General features: G+C 30.5%; 1 protein-coding gene across 1 annotated transcript in view; it reads right to left on the bottom strand.

Annotated features, from left to right (window-relative positions):
- Positions 1-20,735, bottom strand: part of LOC124529637 (heme peroxidase 2) — a 42,231-nt gene that overhangs the window by 9,158 nt on the left and 12,338 nt on the right. Inside the window, exons 2-4 of the mRNA XM_047103457.1 lie at positions 5,261-5,425; positions 4,579-4,739; positions 1,955-2,121 (exon numbers count right to left, since the gene is read on the bottom strand). Of these exons, the coding sequence (XP_046959413.1) occupies positions 1,955-2,121; positions 4,579-4,739; positions 5,261-5,425 (493 nt within the window). The remainder of the gene's footprint in view (positions 1-1,954; positions 2,122-4,578; positions 4,740-5,260; positions 5,426-20,735) is intronic.

Below are 20,735 nucleotides of genomic sequence, written 5' to 3'. Positions count from 1 at the left end.
CTCAGCTCATCTGACAGGAGAATTCAGGACCAATTTTGTAAGAAATGCAAAAAACTATGATAGCGCACATTCTTTTGGAGTGTCAATCCTAGTAATTTGCAAGCTCTATTCTATAAGGGGCTCATTTTTAGTAAAAAAAACTCCAATTTTAATAACAAAGCCGACCAGACGCGTTATATATTAACAGAAGCATGGGATCTACATAAGCTAGCCACGAGATCAAGAAAAATATAAATTCGTATACCTATTTAGTATAACAATTAATTAACTAGTTTATAAAGAGACATAAAATTTGGTTCCGGTGATTACAGTGTTCACTGTTTATTATTACGAAAGAAATAATTATATCAAAACCGGAAAGACTCACGTAAAAAACTAATGAATGTGAGTTAAACAATCATCTTGTCAGAGAGTGTCATCAAAGAAAGCTTGAGTATTACAAAAAGTCCATTCATCGAATTACCTTAAATAATGTCTTAAGGCGTGTTTAAACTTTCACACAACCGATGTATGTATAAAGAAGACGTAATCTTCATTTATCATTGTGTAACTTTTGTAAGCGAGTTTGACTATTCAACGTTTATAGTAAGATCATAAAAATTTTTGACTAGGTTCTATAAAATCAAGACGGTTCTTTAAATGCAATAAATATATAAATAACAGATTATATTTAATATGAAATTGATATCGTCTGTAGTAACACTAATATCGATAAATTTTTCCGCTACTTACGTAATTTAATAGAAAAGTAAGTGATATCTACACCCACGTGTGAAAGAACCTATAGTTCCTATTTCCGATCTCCGATCGGATTAGATGTCAGTGAGATTATTTCATACACGAGGCGTGGTATTAGGAACTACGATTACGATTACGTCACGGCTTTCACTGACAGGTAATAACTTATAACCTTTCCCCACGTGACCTCGCGAACTATCACGAAACGAGAGACGTCACTTGAAAATATAACTTGATTTCGTTGAAAAATTTTATAATCTTCTTCGTTTAATATGTACAAGTTTTTATTTTAAAATAATATACCGTTTTTAGTTTTCGGTGAGTATTGGAAAGCCGTAACTTATCGAAGTTGAAGAATGACATTAAAATTGAAATATCAATAAAAATGTTTCAATTTTATTCCTCTTAAAAATCAACAATATACCCGTGTAGATTGGTAGCTAGTAATAATGACTAATTATTTTGTCTTCTGACCGAAAAATCCAATTTAAAAACAACTCTGAAAGAATTATAATACCAATTGTTTTATAAAATAATTTCCCTTATACATGTGACTTTTTACATTAACAAAAAATTAGACAAACAGCGTTTTCAAGGTTAATATCCTATTTATATCTCAATAAACGATTTCGAGGTGCGCACATGGACATAGAACATTACAATTAAGTATACTTAGCTATAATTTCGGCCAAGTTCAAGCCTAAACACAAGCTCGCATCATTAGCCGCATGATTACTCGTAACCTATGCATGTGCACAATAACTTAGGCCGTACCCAACAAAAACTACGTCCGCCGACCTTCGCACCGCTGCCCACGACGTGTGAAACTCGATGCGACAAGACGTATAATTGATTACCACGACTATTAAGTACAAAATTTTATATAATACCAGCGTACTTTTCATTGTATGATTTTAAGGTTACGTTTAATTTGCCATTTGAGTTCCATCGACATAATAAGTGTATTTAGCGGTTAAGATATCTCTCAAATGTTTGTATTATTTATGTGTGTTGCTTAAATGTTCTAATCAAGGCCATTTCAATGACAAATGTCATTAGGGTCGATTTAGTTCGTAATCGTAATGAGGACAAGTAGAGTTACTTTCGCATTTAAGATATTATTAAGTATAGATACATATTTATGTTTAGGTCAAAGGTTTAGCCAAACTAAGAGTGTAAATACATATAAGGTTATATATATAATCAAATGCCTTACTTTGTTGCCATTATTAGTTGCAATGAGGTCATCCATAAGGAACTGCCCCCAGGCTGCAAGCATGCTGGTCACGTAGACATGGTCCACAGGCAGTGCCAGTTGTGACACTGCCTGGACTGCGAGTGCTGGTTCGGGAACACGAGGAGGGGCGAGTGGTTGATAGATACCTGATTAAATAAACATTAATATCATTATTTAGTATAAAACAAAGTCGCTTACCGCTGTCCCTATAAATGCTTAGATCTTTTAAATTACAGAACGGTTTTTAATGCAGTTTTTTCTATAGATAGATTGATTCAAAAGGAAGGTTTTTGTATATGTATTATACATGGAGAATATAGTAAAAAAAAATTAAAAGTTTCTAATGTGATGTCGTAAATAAACAAATTTTGTAGTTTATTCAGTATCAGTATTGCACCCGAGCGGGTAACTAGTTAATAATTGATTTTATTGAATAATATACATACACATATAACCTACACGTTAAAACATCATTTAAAACTTTACTTAATTTCATAAATATATTTTCGTTTAACCTATCTCAAATATTTATTTATAGTTTTATTACATTATGTAGTATATAAAACACAATTAAATAACGTTGTTGAAATATTGAATGCTCAATAACTCAATGATATTAAAACCTAGATATTATAGAAATTGAGTGTCAGTTTTGTAATAATACTATTAAATTCAGCATTCACAACCACTTTCATTGCGATTTTATTACAAAATATAGTTAATAAAGTTCAAGACCTGCAACTGTCCTACATATTTCTCAGTCTCGATCTAATATGCAAATTAAAATGAAGTAGATCGAATATTGGCAACCGCTTAAAGATTGTTATTTAATATTACAACTAAAACAATTATTATTATTTATTTATTAATAAAAATCTGTAAATGTAAGAAAGTAAATATGTGATGTACGTATCTATTTCTTAATTATCGATTAATAAATAGTAATGAATCATTTAATGATATACGGGATAAAGATAATACTTGTAGATAAGGCTTTAGAGGTCAAATGAATATCGCTTACTTTAAATACCAGAATATATCAATCTAAAAGTTAGCTCTTAGATTGAACAGAAGATACTTTAAACTAAATAAAATCAATAGAAATTAATATTGGTGGCCGAGTCGAGATGGCCCAGTGTTTAGAACGCGTGCTTCTTAACCGATGATTGCGGGTTCAAACCCAGGCAAGCACCGATGATTCATGTGCTTATTTTGTCTTTATAATTCATCTCGTGCTCGGCGGTGAAGGAAAACATCGTGAGGAAACCTGCATGTGACAAATTTCATAGAAATTCTGCCACATGTGTATTCCACCAACCCGCATTGGAACAGCGTGGTGGAATATGTTCCAAACCTTCTCCTCAAAGGGAGAGGAGGCCTTTAGCCCAGCAGTGGGAATTTACAGGCTGTTGTTGTTGTTGTAATATTGGTGGCTATATATGTATGTTTTGATATCCGTTAACTATATTTTTAAAGATAGGACTTAAATATTTCAAAAAATAGTAGTCACCCGCGGCTTCACACGCGTTTTAGGGAGTTGGTTGTTATGTATTAGGCAAAGTAGCCTGTCCTTTCTTGGAATTAAGAAATTAGTGACATTATACAACTTACAATGCGGGTATCATGTTGTGTAACACATGTGTAATACGAAAAGTATGTTTAATGTTTAATTCGTGTAAAGGAATTCCATTAGAAGTATTTCATTATCAAAACATAATATTCTTCGTTAATCAATTACAGTGCAATGAACTCTAATACTCGTACCCTAAGATCCGCTTACGTCGATGAGTTTATCTTAAAATTGACTAATCACCTTGTCGGTCTAACGATACATAATTGATTTATTATTTATATTAAAAGAACGTTATAACTTATGATTAGAATAAAAAAAAACGAATTAATATTTTCTGTAAATAATAATATACTATGCAGATTAAAAAAATTAAGAGTTGCGTTCGTTTTAAAAATTCAATCTTTGTTATTCAATGTTATTTGTTAATTAGGATTCAAAGGATAGCTGCTGGCATTCTCGTCACTATTCCACACGGTCAAGATTTATACGGCAACTATTTGTCATTCATATTTGTATATATTTAAGCATTTAATGCCATCAATTCCTTTGTTTTATGTATATATCATAATCATCATCCTCCTGCCTTTATCCCAATTTTATTTGGGGTCGGCGCAGCATATCTTCTCTTTTATACTTCTCTGTCAGACGTCATCTCACAAGAAACATTCTTTCTAACCATATCGTCTTTCACACAATCCATCCATCTTTTCCTTAGTCGTCCTCTACCTCTATATCCATCCACATCCATGCTCAAGGCCTGCCTCACAATATGTTCCTCATTCCTCCGCATTACATGCCCATACCATGATAGCCGCCTTCCACATAACTTCTCGGCTATCAGTATCACTTTCAAACTTCCTCTTATGTACTCATTCCTCACTTTTACTTTACTTTTCTTATGTATATAATATTATAATATATAGTAATATTAGTAAATATTTATTCACGATTTCATACATTAGAAATAAGTAGCATTCACTGTGAATGTACGACGTGTATTATAGATAGTTAAATTCCAATGATAACTTACCATCCGCATAGTTTGGTGGTAACAGTCGGAGGAGCACATCTCCTCGCCGTCCCCAAGGTCGATGTCTAACGTTATTACATTCTCCACTCGCACTGCGATACTTGCTCGGGGGACACGGTGTGTTGCCTACGTCGTCTTCTTCAGATTCGGAACAATTGTGCCTGAGAAAATACAAATTACATCAATAGGTTGTAACTATCCTTTTCCACTGTGATGATATAAGTAATTTAACTTAGGTTTCTATGAAAAAAGTAATATATAAGAAATGCAAGTTCTTATCGAGATTTCATGTTTAACACAAGCTATAAATGATTGAATATGATATTTTTTTCTAATATTATGGGTTCAAACGTGACCAAGCAGTTTTATTTCAAACATTATGTATTGCTGAACTTCCGATATATGGTTATCCAAAATCGGCAATCCATATTATAGCCGCGTGATGGAATCAGATTCAAACCTTCTTCTAACTCAAGAAGCATTGATGCCTTAGACCAGCAGTAGAACATTATTAAATTTATAGCTTGTTACTTCTTTAAGTTACGTTTATCAATTCCAACATTAAATTTAGCGTAAGCTGTCTCATGATAAAAAATATCTAATAATATACATGTATAACTATAATATATGAATCTTTCCTTTCAATAAATATATTTATTAATTGTAATAACAATACACTTACGCGTCATTAGCTCCCAGCAGGAATCGCCTTTCCAGGGCTAGGGCTTCGCTGACAGCTCTTCGTAGATCACTCGGAACCGCTTGGACACTGTTGTCTTCTGACTTCGTTTTCTGCGCTTGTGTCTCTATCGATACAATTGCTAAAAGCAAAAGACATCGCCATATCCTGCAAAAGAAATATTATTGTTATAATAGTAATGATAAATAATTTTATTATATTATAAAACTTTATCAATAACGTTATTTATCGAAAATTCCTCGATATACTTAAGGAATATTATGAAAATGATGACGTCGAAAGAAAGTCCCAAACACGATATGCATTCCTCGATAAATAACTCTTGTTAAACCGGATTACATAATAATATTAATATGATAAATTATAATTATATAATAGTCTAAGTAGACACATATAGCCAACGCATAGGAAAACTTATCTTAGTTTTACGACACCTCTTAATTTTAATTAATTATTTCAAGCTAGATAAATGTATATTTGACATGACAAATAGAAAAAAATAACCCGACACGCCACACAGCTGAACATACAAGCAAACTAACATAATCACCAGTTCCATTCGTTTCAAAATATTATTTAAATGTAAATGATAATTCGTTTAATTATTAATAAAATAAGATTGTAAATTAGTAAATAATTTTAACCGGAACAATAATTTTAATGTAGCATATTACGATTAGATGAATGACCTCTTAGATTAAAGGAAAAGTATGCCGCAAAACCTTGATATAAAGTTTCCTAGTTCAAAGTCATGCTAATGTAAGTGACTCGAGCAAAAAGTGAAACTCTATTTAGTTCATGTTAAAGTTTAAGGATTCTATTTGATATTTATAAGCTATTTTCTACAGGTTAACGTACTTATTTATTGATATACTATAAGGCTATAAATTCATCGTTACTATACGTATAAATAAAATATAAATTATTTAAATTTAATATCATAATGGACTCTTAGTTGTTTATGCAAATTTCAGATATAGGATTTAGTTTAAAAATTAAGCAATAAAATTATTCTCCACTTATAGTAAAGCAGAAGTATTTCTAAATTTGAATAAAAAACTCAAAAATGGATAAAAATAATAAAAATGTTATTTACAAGGATTAATAATAGTTGACAATGAAACATGACTTAATCATAGTTTGCAATTTATTAGGTTTTCCTTTACGATTTCTTAAAAAACAAATCATAAAATATGTCTATCTATCACTGTAAATGTATTTAGGTGTGAAGAACAAATAATAAAATATAAATAACTAAATAATATAATTAGAAATCACCTTAAATATATATATTTATTAATTATTTAAATATTGTTATAGTTTCACAGGTTGCAACTGGTTTAATACATAATCGTAGCGGCACTAAGGGCTTGGCGCAAGAGACTATGAAACTATGAGTTCGATTTAAATTGCGACAAGATTGATCGCCGTTAATCCACGTGACTGGTTCTGTTTCAGGAAGTGACAAAATACTGGTTAGTCACGCGCCACACTCACCCACGCAATAAACCCTAAATATAATATCAAAACAATTGACTGGCACCACCTTTATATAAATAAAATTTAGATTAGTTTTTCATTATAACGTATATATTTTAATTATTACGTCAATAATGTATACCAGTAATTTGTTACATAATATTTTTTTCTTCAATAACGATTTCGTGTACCTGTCGAAGATTTGTTTTTCTTATTCCTAAAAACTCGATATTTCGATACTCGATATTGTTTTTATCGATGTTAATTAAAAAAAAAACATGTTTTTAAGCCCCAACAGCGCAACGATTTATAGGTCGCCTAGCGATGTGAAAGTCGCTGGTTCGATCCTGACCCCTTTGACTAAAAATAAAAATAAAAGTGTTACTAATTAATGCTTGTTAAGTAATAAGACAGCATATCCATATTTGAATCCGGTTTTAAATATAAATCCATGCTAAGAAATTCCGAAATATGCTAATATGAGAAAATTATACATATCACGATAATATGTGACGAAATTCTTAACTATTTATATCGAAATAATGAATTAAAATAAATTTAAATTAACACGACCGTTAATTTTCTTAGTGTCTGTGCTTGCTTTACGTTCTTTTAGACTCAAAAATAGAATTATATCTATATGTTGACAAGAAACATTATCACAATTATTACATGCTAGATTTCGCTCGCGATTTTGCCTGCGTCTGAAGAATTTCTAGATTAGTTACGTAGTCTTGAAGCAAATAAACTCACTTTGACATTCAGAATCATAGTTTTGTTCTAATTTAATTATAATAACAATCTGCGGTCGTCAGTGGTTTGGAATGTTTTTATTTTAGTTTATGTCAAATTTTCCATGACATTTCCAGAATGTGTTGTGTCATAAATTGATATGACTCAACGACCTAATGATAAACGGACTATCTAAGGCAAAGTTATACATAAATACTCTTGAGTTTTATAGTATTATTGTCATTATAAGATGTATTCCTATTAATTCATTTTAATTGAAATAAAAGAGATGGCGGATAGAGCGCGTCTTAACCGATGATCGCGGGTTCAAAATTAGCAAGCATCACTGAATTATCACGTCCTTATTATGTGTTTATAATTCATCTCAAGCTCTGCGTTGAAGGATCATCGTGAGGAAACCTGAATGTGTCTAATTTCAACGACAATCTGCCACATGTGAAACCAGCTCCTCTTCTTAATCTTCTCCTCAAAGGAAGAGGAGGTTTTAGTCGAACACTGAGAAATTTACAGCCTGTTCCTGTTAAATGAGATAAGGTTTCGGTATTATTTTTATCAAGAAATTGGGTTTAAAAAATGTATCTTCAAAGGTCTCCCCTTTTTTCGAATGTCAAATCAAACATTATAGCTTCGATTATTTTTATGTCTAAAAATAGTTGCCCTGTTAGTCACTGACTTCACGTACACTATTAAACGTTTAGCTAGAGACAATCGTAGTGGGATAATAAATATAACTCTACTTTTACTATAAATAATTAATCAAAGCATGATAGAAAAAATAGTGTTTATCTACACCCGCTCACGATACGTCAGTTGAGATTGTTTGTTTTCTAATTAAGAAGAGACGCAAGGTATCGGTAACGTGGGCTACTGCCAACAGCCTGTCGTTTTAACGCCTTCACAATTAAAAGTTAAGCTAAGAATAACAATAATATCTTCTAAATTCTTACCTACCTACACTTTTGGTCTTGAGCCTCCAATGGTTATATTTGTCAAGGTAACAAAACTATTTTAATTCGTATTTGTAAATACTTACCTATATAATTGAAGATTGCATAAATATAACGAACGAAATGAAATATTGAAATATTTATTTTCTTAAGAATTTGTAACCATTTCAAAGTAGAATAGATGTTTTAACTATTTAACGAAAGAAAGTTAAAAACAATTGCAAATGGGTAGCGTCTAATTTGAATAACAAGTAAATACTTTCCTGATTTCCCCATTTCGTTAACATTTGCATCTTAATTGTTGGATATATTCCATTGTTTTTATAATATTTATATTTTGAAACGTATTCGTCTTCATTTGTAGCATAGGACCATAAAATAAATACATGTAATAGAGGTCGAGATGGCCCAGTGGTTAGAACGCGTGCATCTTAACCGATGATTGCGGGTTCAAACCCAGGCAAGCACCGCTGATTCATGTGCTTAATTTGTCTTTATAATTCATCTCGTGCTCGGCGGTGACGGAAAACATCGTGAGGAAACCTGCATGTGACAAATTTCATAGAAATTCTGCCACATGTGTATTCCACCAAGCTGCATTGGAACAGCGTGGTGGAATATGTTCCAAACCTACTCATCAAAAGGAGAGGAGGCCTTTAGCCGAGCAGTGGAAATTTACAGGTTGTTGTTGTTGTTTGTTGTATGTAATAGAGGAATAATACTGTCAAACATTGCATCGAATACCGCGCGTTACAAACTTCTGCCAATCATATTAAGTTCTTAAATATTCGGAATAACTTCCTATCTTTTAAATGTTAAATAAATAGGTTTAGATTTATGAAAAATGCGATCATACAGACATCCTTGAAGACTAGACCTCAGTCCATGGGCCTCGACATTCGCAATGTCACCCTACGACTTTCACATAGCTTAATGTAATATGTCATATAATTTATATTTAATCATTCCAACAGTTAACCTTTACTGCCTTTAGTTGATTTATTAAATTTAAATCCAGTTATAGACATTATTATAGTATAATATATAAAAATAAATATTATTTGACGACCTCCGTGATCGAGTAGTGTGTTCACCGGATTTCATGGGTTCGATCCCCGGCCAAGTCGATGAAGAAAATTCATTAGTTTTCTATGTTGACTTGGGTCTGGGTGTTTGTGGTACCGTCGTTACTTCTGATTTTCCATAACACAAGTGTTTTAGCTACTTACATTGGGATCAGAGTAATGTATGTGATGTTGTCCAATATTATATTATATTTAAAAAACGATCTCTAAAAATGTGATTAAGTATCTATAAATATATTTAGCTTGCAGACACAGGTTCGATAAAGGCGGAGCTGATATGTTCAATAATTGCGTCATAGCTGATACATAGAACTCATTCATTATTTATGGTCCAATCTTGAAGTTCAATGAACCACTTAATACACATAGTAGACTTACATATATGACCATTTAGAGAGCTAATAACTTACTTATAAACGTCTACGGCACTGACCCGAATGTCTTAACAGTATAGTGCCAATGTCAAAAACGCAACAGAAATGAATAAGTAGCCTCGATTGATAAAACGCGAAACGAAAGTACGTTTTATTCGCCAACAATACGTGACCGTAGTGAGAATACCATAGGATAAAAATGTATTGAGCAAGGTCACTGTGACGAAACGAAGGGGAAATTCTGATTGTATAACTGTGATGACTATGTTTTACTAATCATCGTAAAACGGACGATTAACGTTCTAATGTTTTATCATTACCCGTGGTAGGGGGCTATTATTAACTACTAATTTATTCTACCATTAGTCAGACATAACACAACAGCCTGTAAATTTATCATTGCTGGGCTAAGGCCTCCTCTCCGGTTGAGGAGAAGGTTTGGACCATATTCCACTACGTTCCAATACGGGTTGATGGAATACGCATGTGGCAGAATTTCTATGAAATTTGTCACATGCAAGTTTCCTCACGATATTTTCCTTCACCGCTGAGCACGAGATGAATTATAAACAGAAATTAAGCACACGAATATTGAGTTTGAACCCGCAATGATCGCTTAAGATGCACGCATTCTAACCACGGGGCCACCTCGGCTCAGTCAGACGTAATTTGTACCGATATGTATCGGTTTGAAGGGTGAGACAGTGTAAGTACAGTCACAGATATCGTCTGATTGGCAGCGCTTACAACGCAGTAATGACTAGTACCATTGTCTATTGGTAAAGTATAGCTCACACAAAGATGACATACCTGACATTCCTTAAAACCTATAACCACATAAATCGAACTCGTTTTTAAAGTTGTCGCTCGCAGATGCGTTTAAGGAGTAAGTCGTTAGGTGTTAAGTGTAAAAACTAGCCTATACCTTAGAGTTTATACATACCAAATTAATATTATTAGAAATTTTCTGCTTCATGAGATTAAATATGTAATGTTTTTGTGCAAGCACATAATTAGACAAGAATAGGTATAATAATTATAATTAGTGGGAGGGAGTATTTTTATAACAGTTTTGTATAAACATGCACGAATATATACCTTCATTACAACACAACGGATATATACCTTCATTGTTTTGAAATAACCGAGTAAGACTATGTGTCAAATATTTGAATTTGCAATTCGGACAAGGGTTGTAATCACACAAAATTGCATTTAATGATCTTCTTTTCAAATCTAAATTGATTTATAAAGTAAATAACTTCTTTATTGCAATCTTTTCCGAAGTAGTTCGTAAGTAAACGTGATCGAGGATTCTCAAGATAACCTTTTGTTATTTCGAAAAGGTTACAAAAACAGAAATGATTTACACAGAATTGTGCCTTTGTTAGATTTATTGACGTTTGGTTTCATACTACATACACTTCAATACAATTTAAAGTTATATTGTTATCGTAACCATTGTAGTATATGAAGAGTTTCTTCAAGATTGCTGGAGAATGAAAATGTATGCTGTTCTAAAGTAAAAAGTTAAGGCGATGAGTATACATGTTGAAGAATATTATCCAATACACGCACAATTAATTGCATTGATTTTTTTGCCTGGATTTAGAACTCCAATTATCGGCGAACATCTTATCCATATTTCCAAATTTTGAGGCGTTAGCTAATTTATATTCTATGACTTAATTACATAGGGGCTATTTTTCGGTGAAAATTTTAATCGTATGTAACGTTTTATGTATCTATTTGATTACGATGAGTACCTACTGGTTTTTACGGTGTAAAATTTATTCACAACGTTCATAAGTTCGTGATAGACATTTATATTACATTAAATTAAATTAGACGTTAAAAATTCCCAAATTAAAACGTCAAATCTAAAAGCATCCTCGATTTGGAAATTCACCAATAGCGATACGAATAAACAATTCAACGTCCGGTTGAAAATCAACGTAGGATACTTAGAAACGATCTCAATTCGCCTTAAGCGTAGAGATGAAATAAAAAAAACTCCATCCAATCAAGTAGTGATGACCTCACGCCGGACCAGACGACCTCTGTCGTGAGGCGGAATACGAATTATAATAAATATTTAGTGGTAAACATCGCGCTCGAGTAAAACAATTAAAAGCAATGATCCAAAAATACATAGGTAATAAATATTAATTACCCATTCTTGATTATTACATAGTATAAAACAAAGTCGCTTACCGCTGTCTGTCTATGCATGCTTATATCTTTAAAATTACGCAACGCATTTTGATGCAGTTTTTTTTAATAGATAGAGTTATTCAAGAGTAAGTTTTTTTTGTATATTATACATGGACAATATAGTAAAGAAACAAGAAAAAATCCGTAGTATATTAGGTATCAGCACACGTGAGACGCCGGGGAAGGTCGCTAGTATTATAAAATCGCGTGGTTTCGGCAGTGTAGACATCTCAACTCGTTTTTACCATAGATAAAAAGAATTTAATTGATCGTCTTGATTCTTGATTAATCAAGCTCATAGCTCACAAATTGTTGAATAAGGATACCTTGCAATTAGCGGTTGGTATTTTGTATGTCTCAACTAACCCCGAAAAATTATTATCAAGGAGGTTTTAATGCAGTTCACACACAGCACGGACAAGAATGATGTTCTATTTATGATTTACTGAACGCATTGTATTATTTTTAAACGCGTGATTTCCTTGAATTTAATCTATTTTATTAATTGCGTGTGAAATTTACGTTCATTTTTCCCGTTGAACATACAAAGGTAATAAATAGTAAGCGTTTTACAATGTTAGTGAGAACAATTATATAATATTAATGATATATTATATAATATTTAATATGAGTTCATAATTAAATAGTGTCTTTTTTTTTCGACTAATGTGTGCACTGGTTTTCATGGGTACTCCATTCCGAGGTCCCGGGTTCGATTCCCGGCCGATTATATGTAGAAAAATTTCATTAGTTTTCAATATTGTCTTGGGTCTGATTTGTGGTACCGTCGTTTATTGTGACTTCTGTTTTTCCATATCGCAAGTGCCTTAGCTACTTACGTTGGGATCGGAGTAATGTATGTGATGTTGTCCAATATTTGTTTTTTTTAAATATCTATTTAATTAACTTCAAGTTGCTTGAAATTGTTACTTATTTAAATATGAGCATATTTTATAAAATATAAGATTTAATATTAATATTATTGGTTATTGTTTTTTAATGATTATCTATTACTTCCCTGACAAAATCATTTTGTTACCCTATTATTCATTTACGATCAAAAAGATTAATTAAATTTGATTCATATTAACATAATATTTGTATATATTTAAATAAACATACAATAATTTATCAATTATCGTTAGAGTTTTATATTCTGACTTTGATTGATAGACTGATCGTTTGAATGATTTATATTTTTTTTCTCATTATAGGATGGCAATTTAGACTACCAGTAAAGAAAACACTGTCAATATTTATGTATTTTTTAAGATCAACATGTAAATAATTCTTATATAAATAGTTTTTTTTAATAAAAGGTATATAAAAATGGACTTATTTGAAAAGCTTAGATCGAAATATACAAACTGAATATATATCTGCGAAATTATTTCTTCTACTAAGGATTGTTTAAGTTCTAAATTAAATAGTATTTAAAAATAATAATATACTTAGTTATTTAAACTTTGAAATAAATCTATTCGCTCAAGAATGTCCCTTCACGTAAAATTTATATATTAACGTATTAATTATTTTTTTAATAAAATGAGTTACACAAACATAAAAAAAATGTATTTAGTTCTTTTGTTTTTACAATAAAAACACAGTCGTGTCACACACACCAAGACATCTAATAAGCACGAGCGACACTCACACATCTTAATGCAATAATGATTTAAGACAGAGGGCACGACTTCGTTAGTGAATAGGTCTATAAAGACACATGAGAATTGCTCAGTTTTTCGTTGCTATGAATGTGTGAATTAGGACTAAAGATTAATTCACTGTATGTTTCTTGTTTAAAGAATTCAATAATATTTACCACTGAAATCATCTTATTTAAGAAAAGCCGTTTTAAAGGGTGAATGAGCCGGTGTATCTCATAAAAGGGATATAACAACTTAGTTCCCATGCTTGGTGGCGCATTGGCGATGTAAGGAATGGTTAATATTTCTTACCATCTTAGTGCTATTTTCTATGGGCTGAGGTGATTCTCTTACCGTCAGGTGGCCCATATGTTCTTCCGTCAAAATATGCCATAAATTTTTTTTTTCTTTTCATATATAACGTAAAACAGCCTTGACAGTATCGATCGTAACCAAAGATTAACTGCAACGGTGCAAGCACGAGTAAATGCTCATGTTCTTATTAAGTGTGTGTTATCTGTGCAGTGTTGAAAAACTTTGTAAGAAAACCTGCAAGTTGGAGATGAAAATCTGACTCATGTGCAATCACCAACCCACATTGTTGAACCAAACTCTACACCCATTTTAGATGGAAATCGGTTCTTACTTCTTTTTTGAACTGAGATTTTTATCGGAGAGTCTAAATACAGATAATAAAACTATAAGAGTTCCTATAATGTATTTATTATCTACTTTTTTTGATTAAAAATCACATACATAAGCATTGCAAAGTAATTGCTTGCGAAACGTAAAATGATGGTATTCATGTTAATTGGTTAAGATTACATTCATTTACGTTCTAATATATGCAAATTAAATGGTTACTGTTCATATATCCTTATTTTCAAAACTATCAGTACACAATTAGATAATGATGAAAAAAATGAATGGAGTTTTTTATTGAAGTTCGCACGCAATGTTTGATAAAAGATTTGACTTTACTTTATTATTATTTTTAATTACCTAGTTAGTTTTTTATAAGTAATTATTAAGTTACACTTGTATTGGTGAATGCGAGCACGATAGTAATAAACAATAAGTAGAATAACTGAACTCGGAAATAAAACATATCATGCGCAAGTGTTACAAAACGCTGACTAATTTTTCTTGTTTTTTTTTTTCCTACATTATATCCAATTTAATTGAAGTTAACAATATACAGTACTCAATATGGCTTAGTAGTTAAAAAGTCATAACTATATTTTTCTAATTCGTCTCACATTTTGAGGAAACCTGCTTGTGTCGGATAATAATCTGTCATAGTAACTAAACCTCTTTGGACGTGGTGGATTAACTTTACCTTTTCAAGGACAGAAAACCAGCACTTTAAAAAAACTAAATACAATGACGTAATACATGATTTAAGTATGATGTTACAACGAAACGATCGTTTTTTTGTATAAAAAACAGCATTCGAAATCGAATTTTCTACGTAAACTGGTGATAATTACTGATTTGTCATGTTCGATTGGCTCACCCATTGCAGGTTTGCAAATCACGTGACGGTATAACCCGACAAAATTTAAGACCATCTTTAAACAACGGAATGAATAATGATTCGACAACTTTTGTTCTGGGAGATTAACACGGCGACTTCAGATGAGGCAACTGTATCTTGCGAAAATCTATCGGCGCGGGGAAAAACGTTACCTCATGTAACAGCTTGTTTTATGCTGTGTGTAATATAAGCTTATTATTAGACATTTACATGTTACCACATGTAATATATTAAGGTAATAATATAGATAATAAACGTATAAACTAAAGATAATTTTTATAACACACCAACAATATAAAAACGTACCTATCGTGCGAGTTTTTTAGAGTTCTTTTAAAGTTGTTTATACACAATAGTATAAAATTTCATTTTTTTTTTAACTTATTTATTCATTTTATTTATCATGTCAAATTGCTTTATTTAATTTAGATGCATAACACTTAGTAAATACAATTTGGAATCCAGTTCAGAATAGAAAATACACTGACCTGAGAAGGACCGATGAAAGAAACTCGGTTTATTTTTTGTCAATGTGTTATTGTTTAAATTTGACAGTCGAGAAAAAGAATGATGTATGGTGACTGCTGTCCTAATCCTATATGTAAGAGCTACGAACCCCTTACAGTGTCATCGTACCATCAATAACAAGATTTAAAATACTATGTACCAGATACATACTCATATTTGAACAAGAATACGGCAATACAGAATTAACAAAGAACAAAGTTCAGAAAGGCCTGCACGAAATAATATCAATGTACAAAATAAAAAAAATGTTTTTTTTTTTTTTACAAGATTCCAAATCCGATTTTAAGAATAAGCTTGAAGTTATCTAAAATTAACGCTAAGTGTGCAGAAAGTGATGATTCAAGGTAGGTTCCGTTCCTTTGTTTTTTTTTATTAGTGATTTTTTATAGTGACTTCGCAATTAACTTGTCAATACCTAAGATAGGTTGATTGCCCTCTAATTACTTCCTAACATGTGAATAGTACGCACGATCTGTATGGTGTTGATATCCATGTTTGAAGATACTAAGTGAACTCATATTATGTTTTGTAGATTTACATACCGAATTCTTAGACATTTTCTTTAATATTTATTTTATGTACTAAAAATAGCTTTAAAGTAAAAGCTGTTGTAGTCCTTGATTTTATTGTTACTTTTTAATTTATTATTTCAATATATAACCATTTACGGTCCTTTTATGTGAATATTGCAAACAAATAATATGTTTGTTATTTTAATTACACGCTTTGTTATAAAAATATTATTGTATTGATAAATCTTAGAGATAGAGGGATATAAATGAATAACAAACTTTTACATAGACTGTATGTACATATATAAGCAAAATACCATTGATTTAATCAACACGAGATACCGAAACTATAGATCTGTCTGACAATTCTTGCACATAGTACATTCTTTTAGCGACGTAGACACTTACTAAGAAAATATTTTTGGTAATTACAACTTTAATTTGAGTGGAGTAACTTGGTATTAATGTTAGCAGTACGAACGGACGATTAGTATTACATGTAATAAATTTTAACACTGTCGAACTTTGTATAGCAAAACATTAACAAAATAAAACTATTATCTTTTATAAGGGTAATTGACTATTGATTAATGCGGTTTAACATGTACCTTTGTTTTGCTTGACGTATAGATATGACTAACACTGTTTATACTTTAATTTATTTTATTATAAAAATAAATACATATAGTATATTTCAACCACAATAGAGCAAAAGACAAATAAAAAGCAAGAGCTTTAATAAATAAAATACATATATGGGATCGCAACAATATGGCATTCTGAACCTCGACGGAGTTGTTATCGGAACTTTGGAAATTAAATTAAAGTTGGTAAAATAAGTTAAGGGTATAGTGTTGTAATATTAGAAGTGAAATATTATTGAATAATATTAAAACAGTTCAGCGATATTTGTACGTGTATCATTCGCTTTTGCTAGAAAGCATACATTATTGATTTAATTGATTCCATATTGAAAATATGGAATACGTAAATGTATAAATTCATTTATATAATAAAATAAATCTGAAAATATAGAATCATTAACGTTGGAGAAAGAATCGATACTATTTATTGACTTTAGTTTTTTTTTCTCATAAATATTTTAAATTATTAAAATATATGTATGTAGGTATATAAATATATCGTGACGTGACGTGATCATATATATATATATATATATATATATTGAAATTATTGTTCATGTATTAGAGATTCGCGGTCGAAGACGCATAAACCATAAAAAAAACTCATCAATAAATGGTACACAGTCTGTGGAAGTATAATTAAAATTTAAATAAAAAAATAAATATTCCTGTTATTTATTAATAATTTTCTCATTATAACTATTATGTTATTATAATAATGTATAACGTTATGAGTTATTCGAAATATGAAAATGATTTCCGATTAATCATTAATTCTTTGAGCTTTTTTTTTAATACTGCCTCTTCGGAAAGATCGAGACAATTAAGTGATTCAATGCTTGTAATGTCTAAAAGGGTTTTTTTAAGTCTTTATTTTACGGCACTTAGGCTGTTTTACAAACCATCTAAATGTTCAATCAATGTACGAAAGACTACTATAGAAAATATCTGTCTTATATGATTAAAAATAATTTACATAATTGAGTTGGTTAGGAAACATTGCCCAATCGATGTTGGGCAAACTTTAAACAATACGGTACTCTTGGCATTAAAGCCTTGGAGTCAATACAACTATGAAAACTATGGAGTCATTATATGTATTTTTATAAAATATAGGAAAACATGGGTCACTTAATCTTTGTAAAACCCAATAATGATGAGTCTTGGCCTTAACCTGTAATTAGATAGGCTCCTTAACCTTTTATACCGGAACACGGTCATTTTTATGCTTGCACAAAGCCCTGTTAAGTAGCCTTATAGGTTAAATATGATAGTAGATGACCAAGGAGAATCCAATTTAATTATTTCAATACAACTTTGCATATTTTTTAAGTTCTTATCGAACGGAATGTAATTATTAACTACATGACAAAATACTAACAAATTATCTTAGCAATAGATGTGATTTTTCGAACGTACTAAAATGCTAAGATTTATTTTGGGACATTTTAAAAATAATATTATAATATGATCTAAATGTTGATCAAAGTGTTACACAAAATAAGATCGTAATCTCTTGCGAATAAAAATAAAGTATAAACGTAAAAAGAGTTTTAATATATTTTATATCTTAATTTATTTATTACAGATAAAAAACATGACTTTAAAATTTGTTTTATCTCGAATCTCTTTTTGTTAGAAACAGCTAGCCATGCATTATCATAATATCATATTTAGTCTTACTTACATATTACTCAAAATTAAACTTTTTGCTTGCATTTTTAACCTCACCAATGACTTCACTATAGACAATAATTAATGTCGTTATTAAATTACGATGAATAATAAATTTTAAAATAGATAAATCTACAGACGTTAATGAGAAAAGAAAACGGTAGTATTGCTTAAGTAGATCCTCAGGCGATTGCATTGTTTCATTGTATTAGCTGTTTGTTGCTTTAAGTTTTATTTGTCTTAATTTCTTCGCACCCTATTGAGCAATTTAATTCTTGATACTTGATTGTATGAAAACCAACAATATATTAGATTCGCATTAACGTTCGTTTTTGAGTATTAATTAGATGAACTTTTTTAATGAGTATTTCAATAATGATCACGAATTGTCAAAAAGTTATATATGTTAGTTACTATAACAGTTTTTAAAAGAAACGGAATAAGTGTCAGAAAAGGATGTCGATGTAAGTCGGTAATACTGATTTTAATTATGAAGGTCATATATGTATGTGTATACAACGCACAGTCAGGAATGTATAGGAATTCTTAGTGGAAACTTTTTTTGTAGTATGACACTCGGTCTTAAGACTTTTTAAATAAAATACCAACGATTATTTTTTTTCCGATTGGATATTCCTTCGAGGACACTGCAATTACATGAAAATACTAAAAACAAAGCTTTTAACAACATTTTTATCATTAACAATTTATACATTAAATACTCATTTCATTTTTAGAACTACCGAGTATATAACAAAACTTATTTATTTATTTATTGTTTGCGTTATAATATTTTTAAAAGATAAAAGCATATTCCACTTCTACTAAACAAATATATTATAATTTATGAATCATATACAGTAGCACCAAAATTTACAATTACAGATTAAGAATGCTGAAACATGAAGGTATCATATACTCATAAATAAAACTAACGTACAAAGTCACTCCTTAAATTATACCGGTTATATTTACAATGTAAATATTGTCTGAGCGTTGCTCAATAAAATGGTAATTATTATAAATTGAAATGTTTAATGGTATCTGTCATCTAGTGTCGTTGAACTTTATCAAAATCCATATCCGTTTGAGTCATAAGGATTAAGGTATTTCCTTTGTCCTATTTGTCATTCTAAAGTCATACCGTAACTATTTCGATTTGAGGTAATAAATAAAGTTTTCAAGTTTTAGGCTAATCGCTTCGATAGCCTTCGGTATATCACTGAGGTTAAAGTTTCAAAGCAAATTGACAACAAAATAGCTGTAACTACGTGTCATATAACGGTTATGATGATAAATTCAGAAATAACGACTTGAATAACGCGTACTTTGTTATATAGGACATAACATTATATAAAGGGTTTGTTCATAACGTTGAGTCAAAGGCATATATGGAAGTGCACATAGAAGTTACCTAAACAGCTGCAAAAATTCTTGCCGTTTTTCCAGAATGATTTTTTTTGATATTTTATTTTAGCAATATATGCTAAAAATAAAGTAACCTAAAATTAGCTGTATGTATAAACTGTTTTGTTTATTATCCAGAGACCGTCAATCAGAGGATCTAAGTCCTACAGTGAGTAGGACACGCGAAATTCATTCGATTCATCGTTTATTGTATGGCATATTAAAATATTTTCAGACAGATTTGTTAAGCAATCATTTTACATTAAATATTGAACATTAAAAATAAATACAAAAAGAAAATTTTAGACACAAAATTAGTGACAATCGCTGATGCGATTGTCACTATTTTAGATTTAAGATTATTAATTCATTTTATTTTAATTAAAACTGATTACCATGATATTATATGTTTTTGTCGTGATGAAATTTGTTAAAGTAATTTATGACTTTAGCAAATATACAGCTGGTATATTATGATAATCAATTAATTAACTGTCAGCCGCAGTAGCATATCAAACGATTACTGATTCCCAAACTGTTAATACATGTTAATTATATTGGATACAATACTTTATTTAAGAGCTTTATCATATTGCTGGTACATCTTAATAGTCATTTTTACGTTTAATATCTTACCTCTTGCTTCTGCAAATGTGG

Source organism: Vanessa cardui, chromosome 5 (assembly GCF_905220365.1).
Source record: "Vanessa cardui chromosome 5, ilVanCard2.1, whole genome shotgun sequence".
NCBI lineage: Eukaryota > Metazoa > Arthropoda > Insecta > Lepidoptera > Nymphalidae > Vanessa > Vanessa cardui.
The sequence above is the reverse complement of the archived record's forward strand: the minus strand, read 5'-3'. Positions and strand labels throughout refer to the sequence as shown.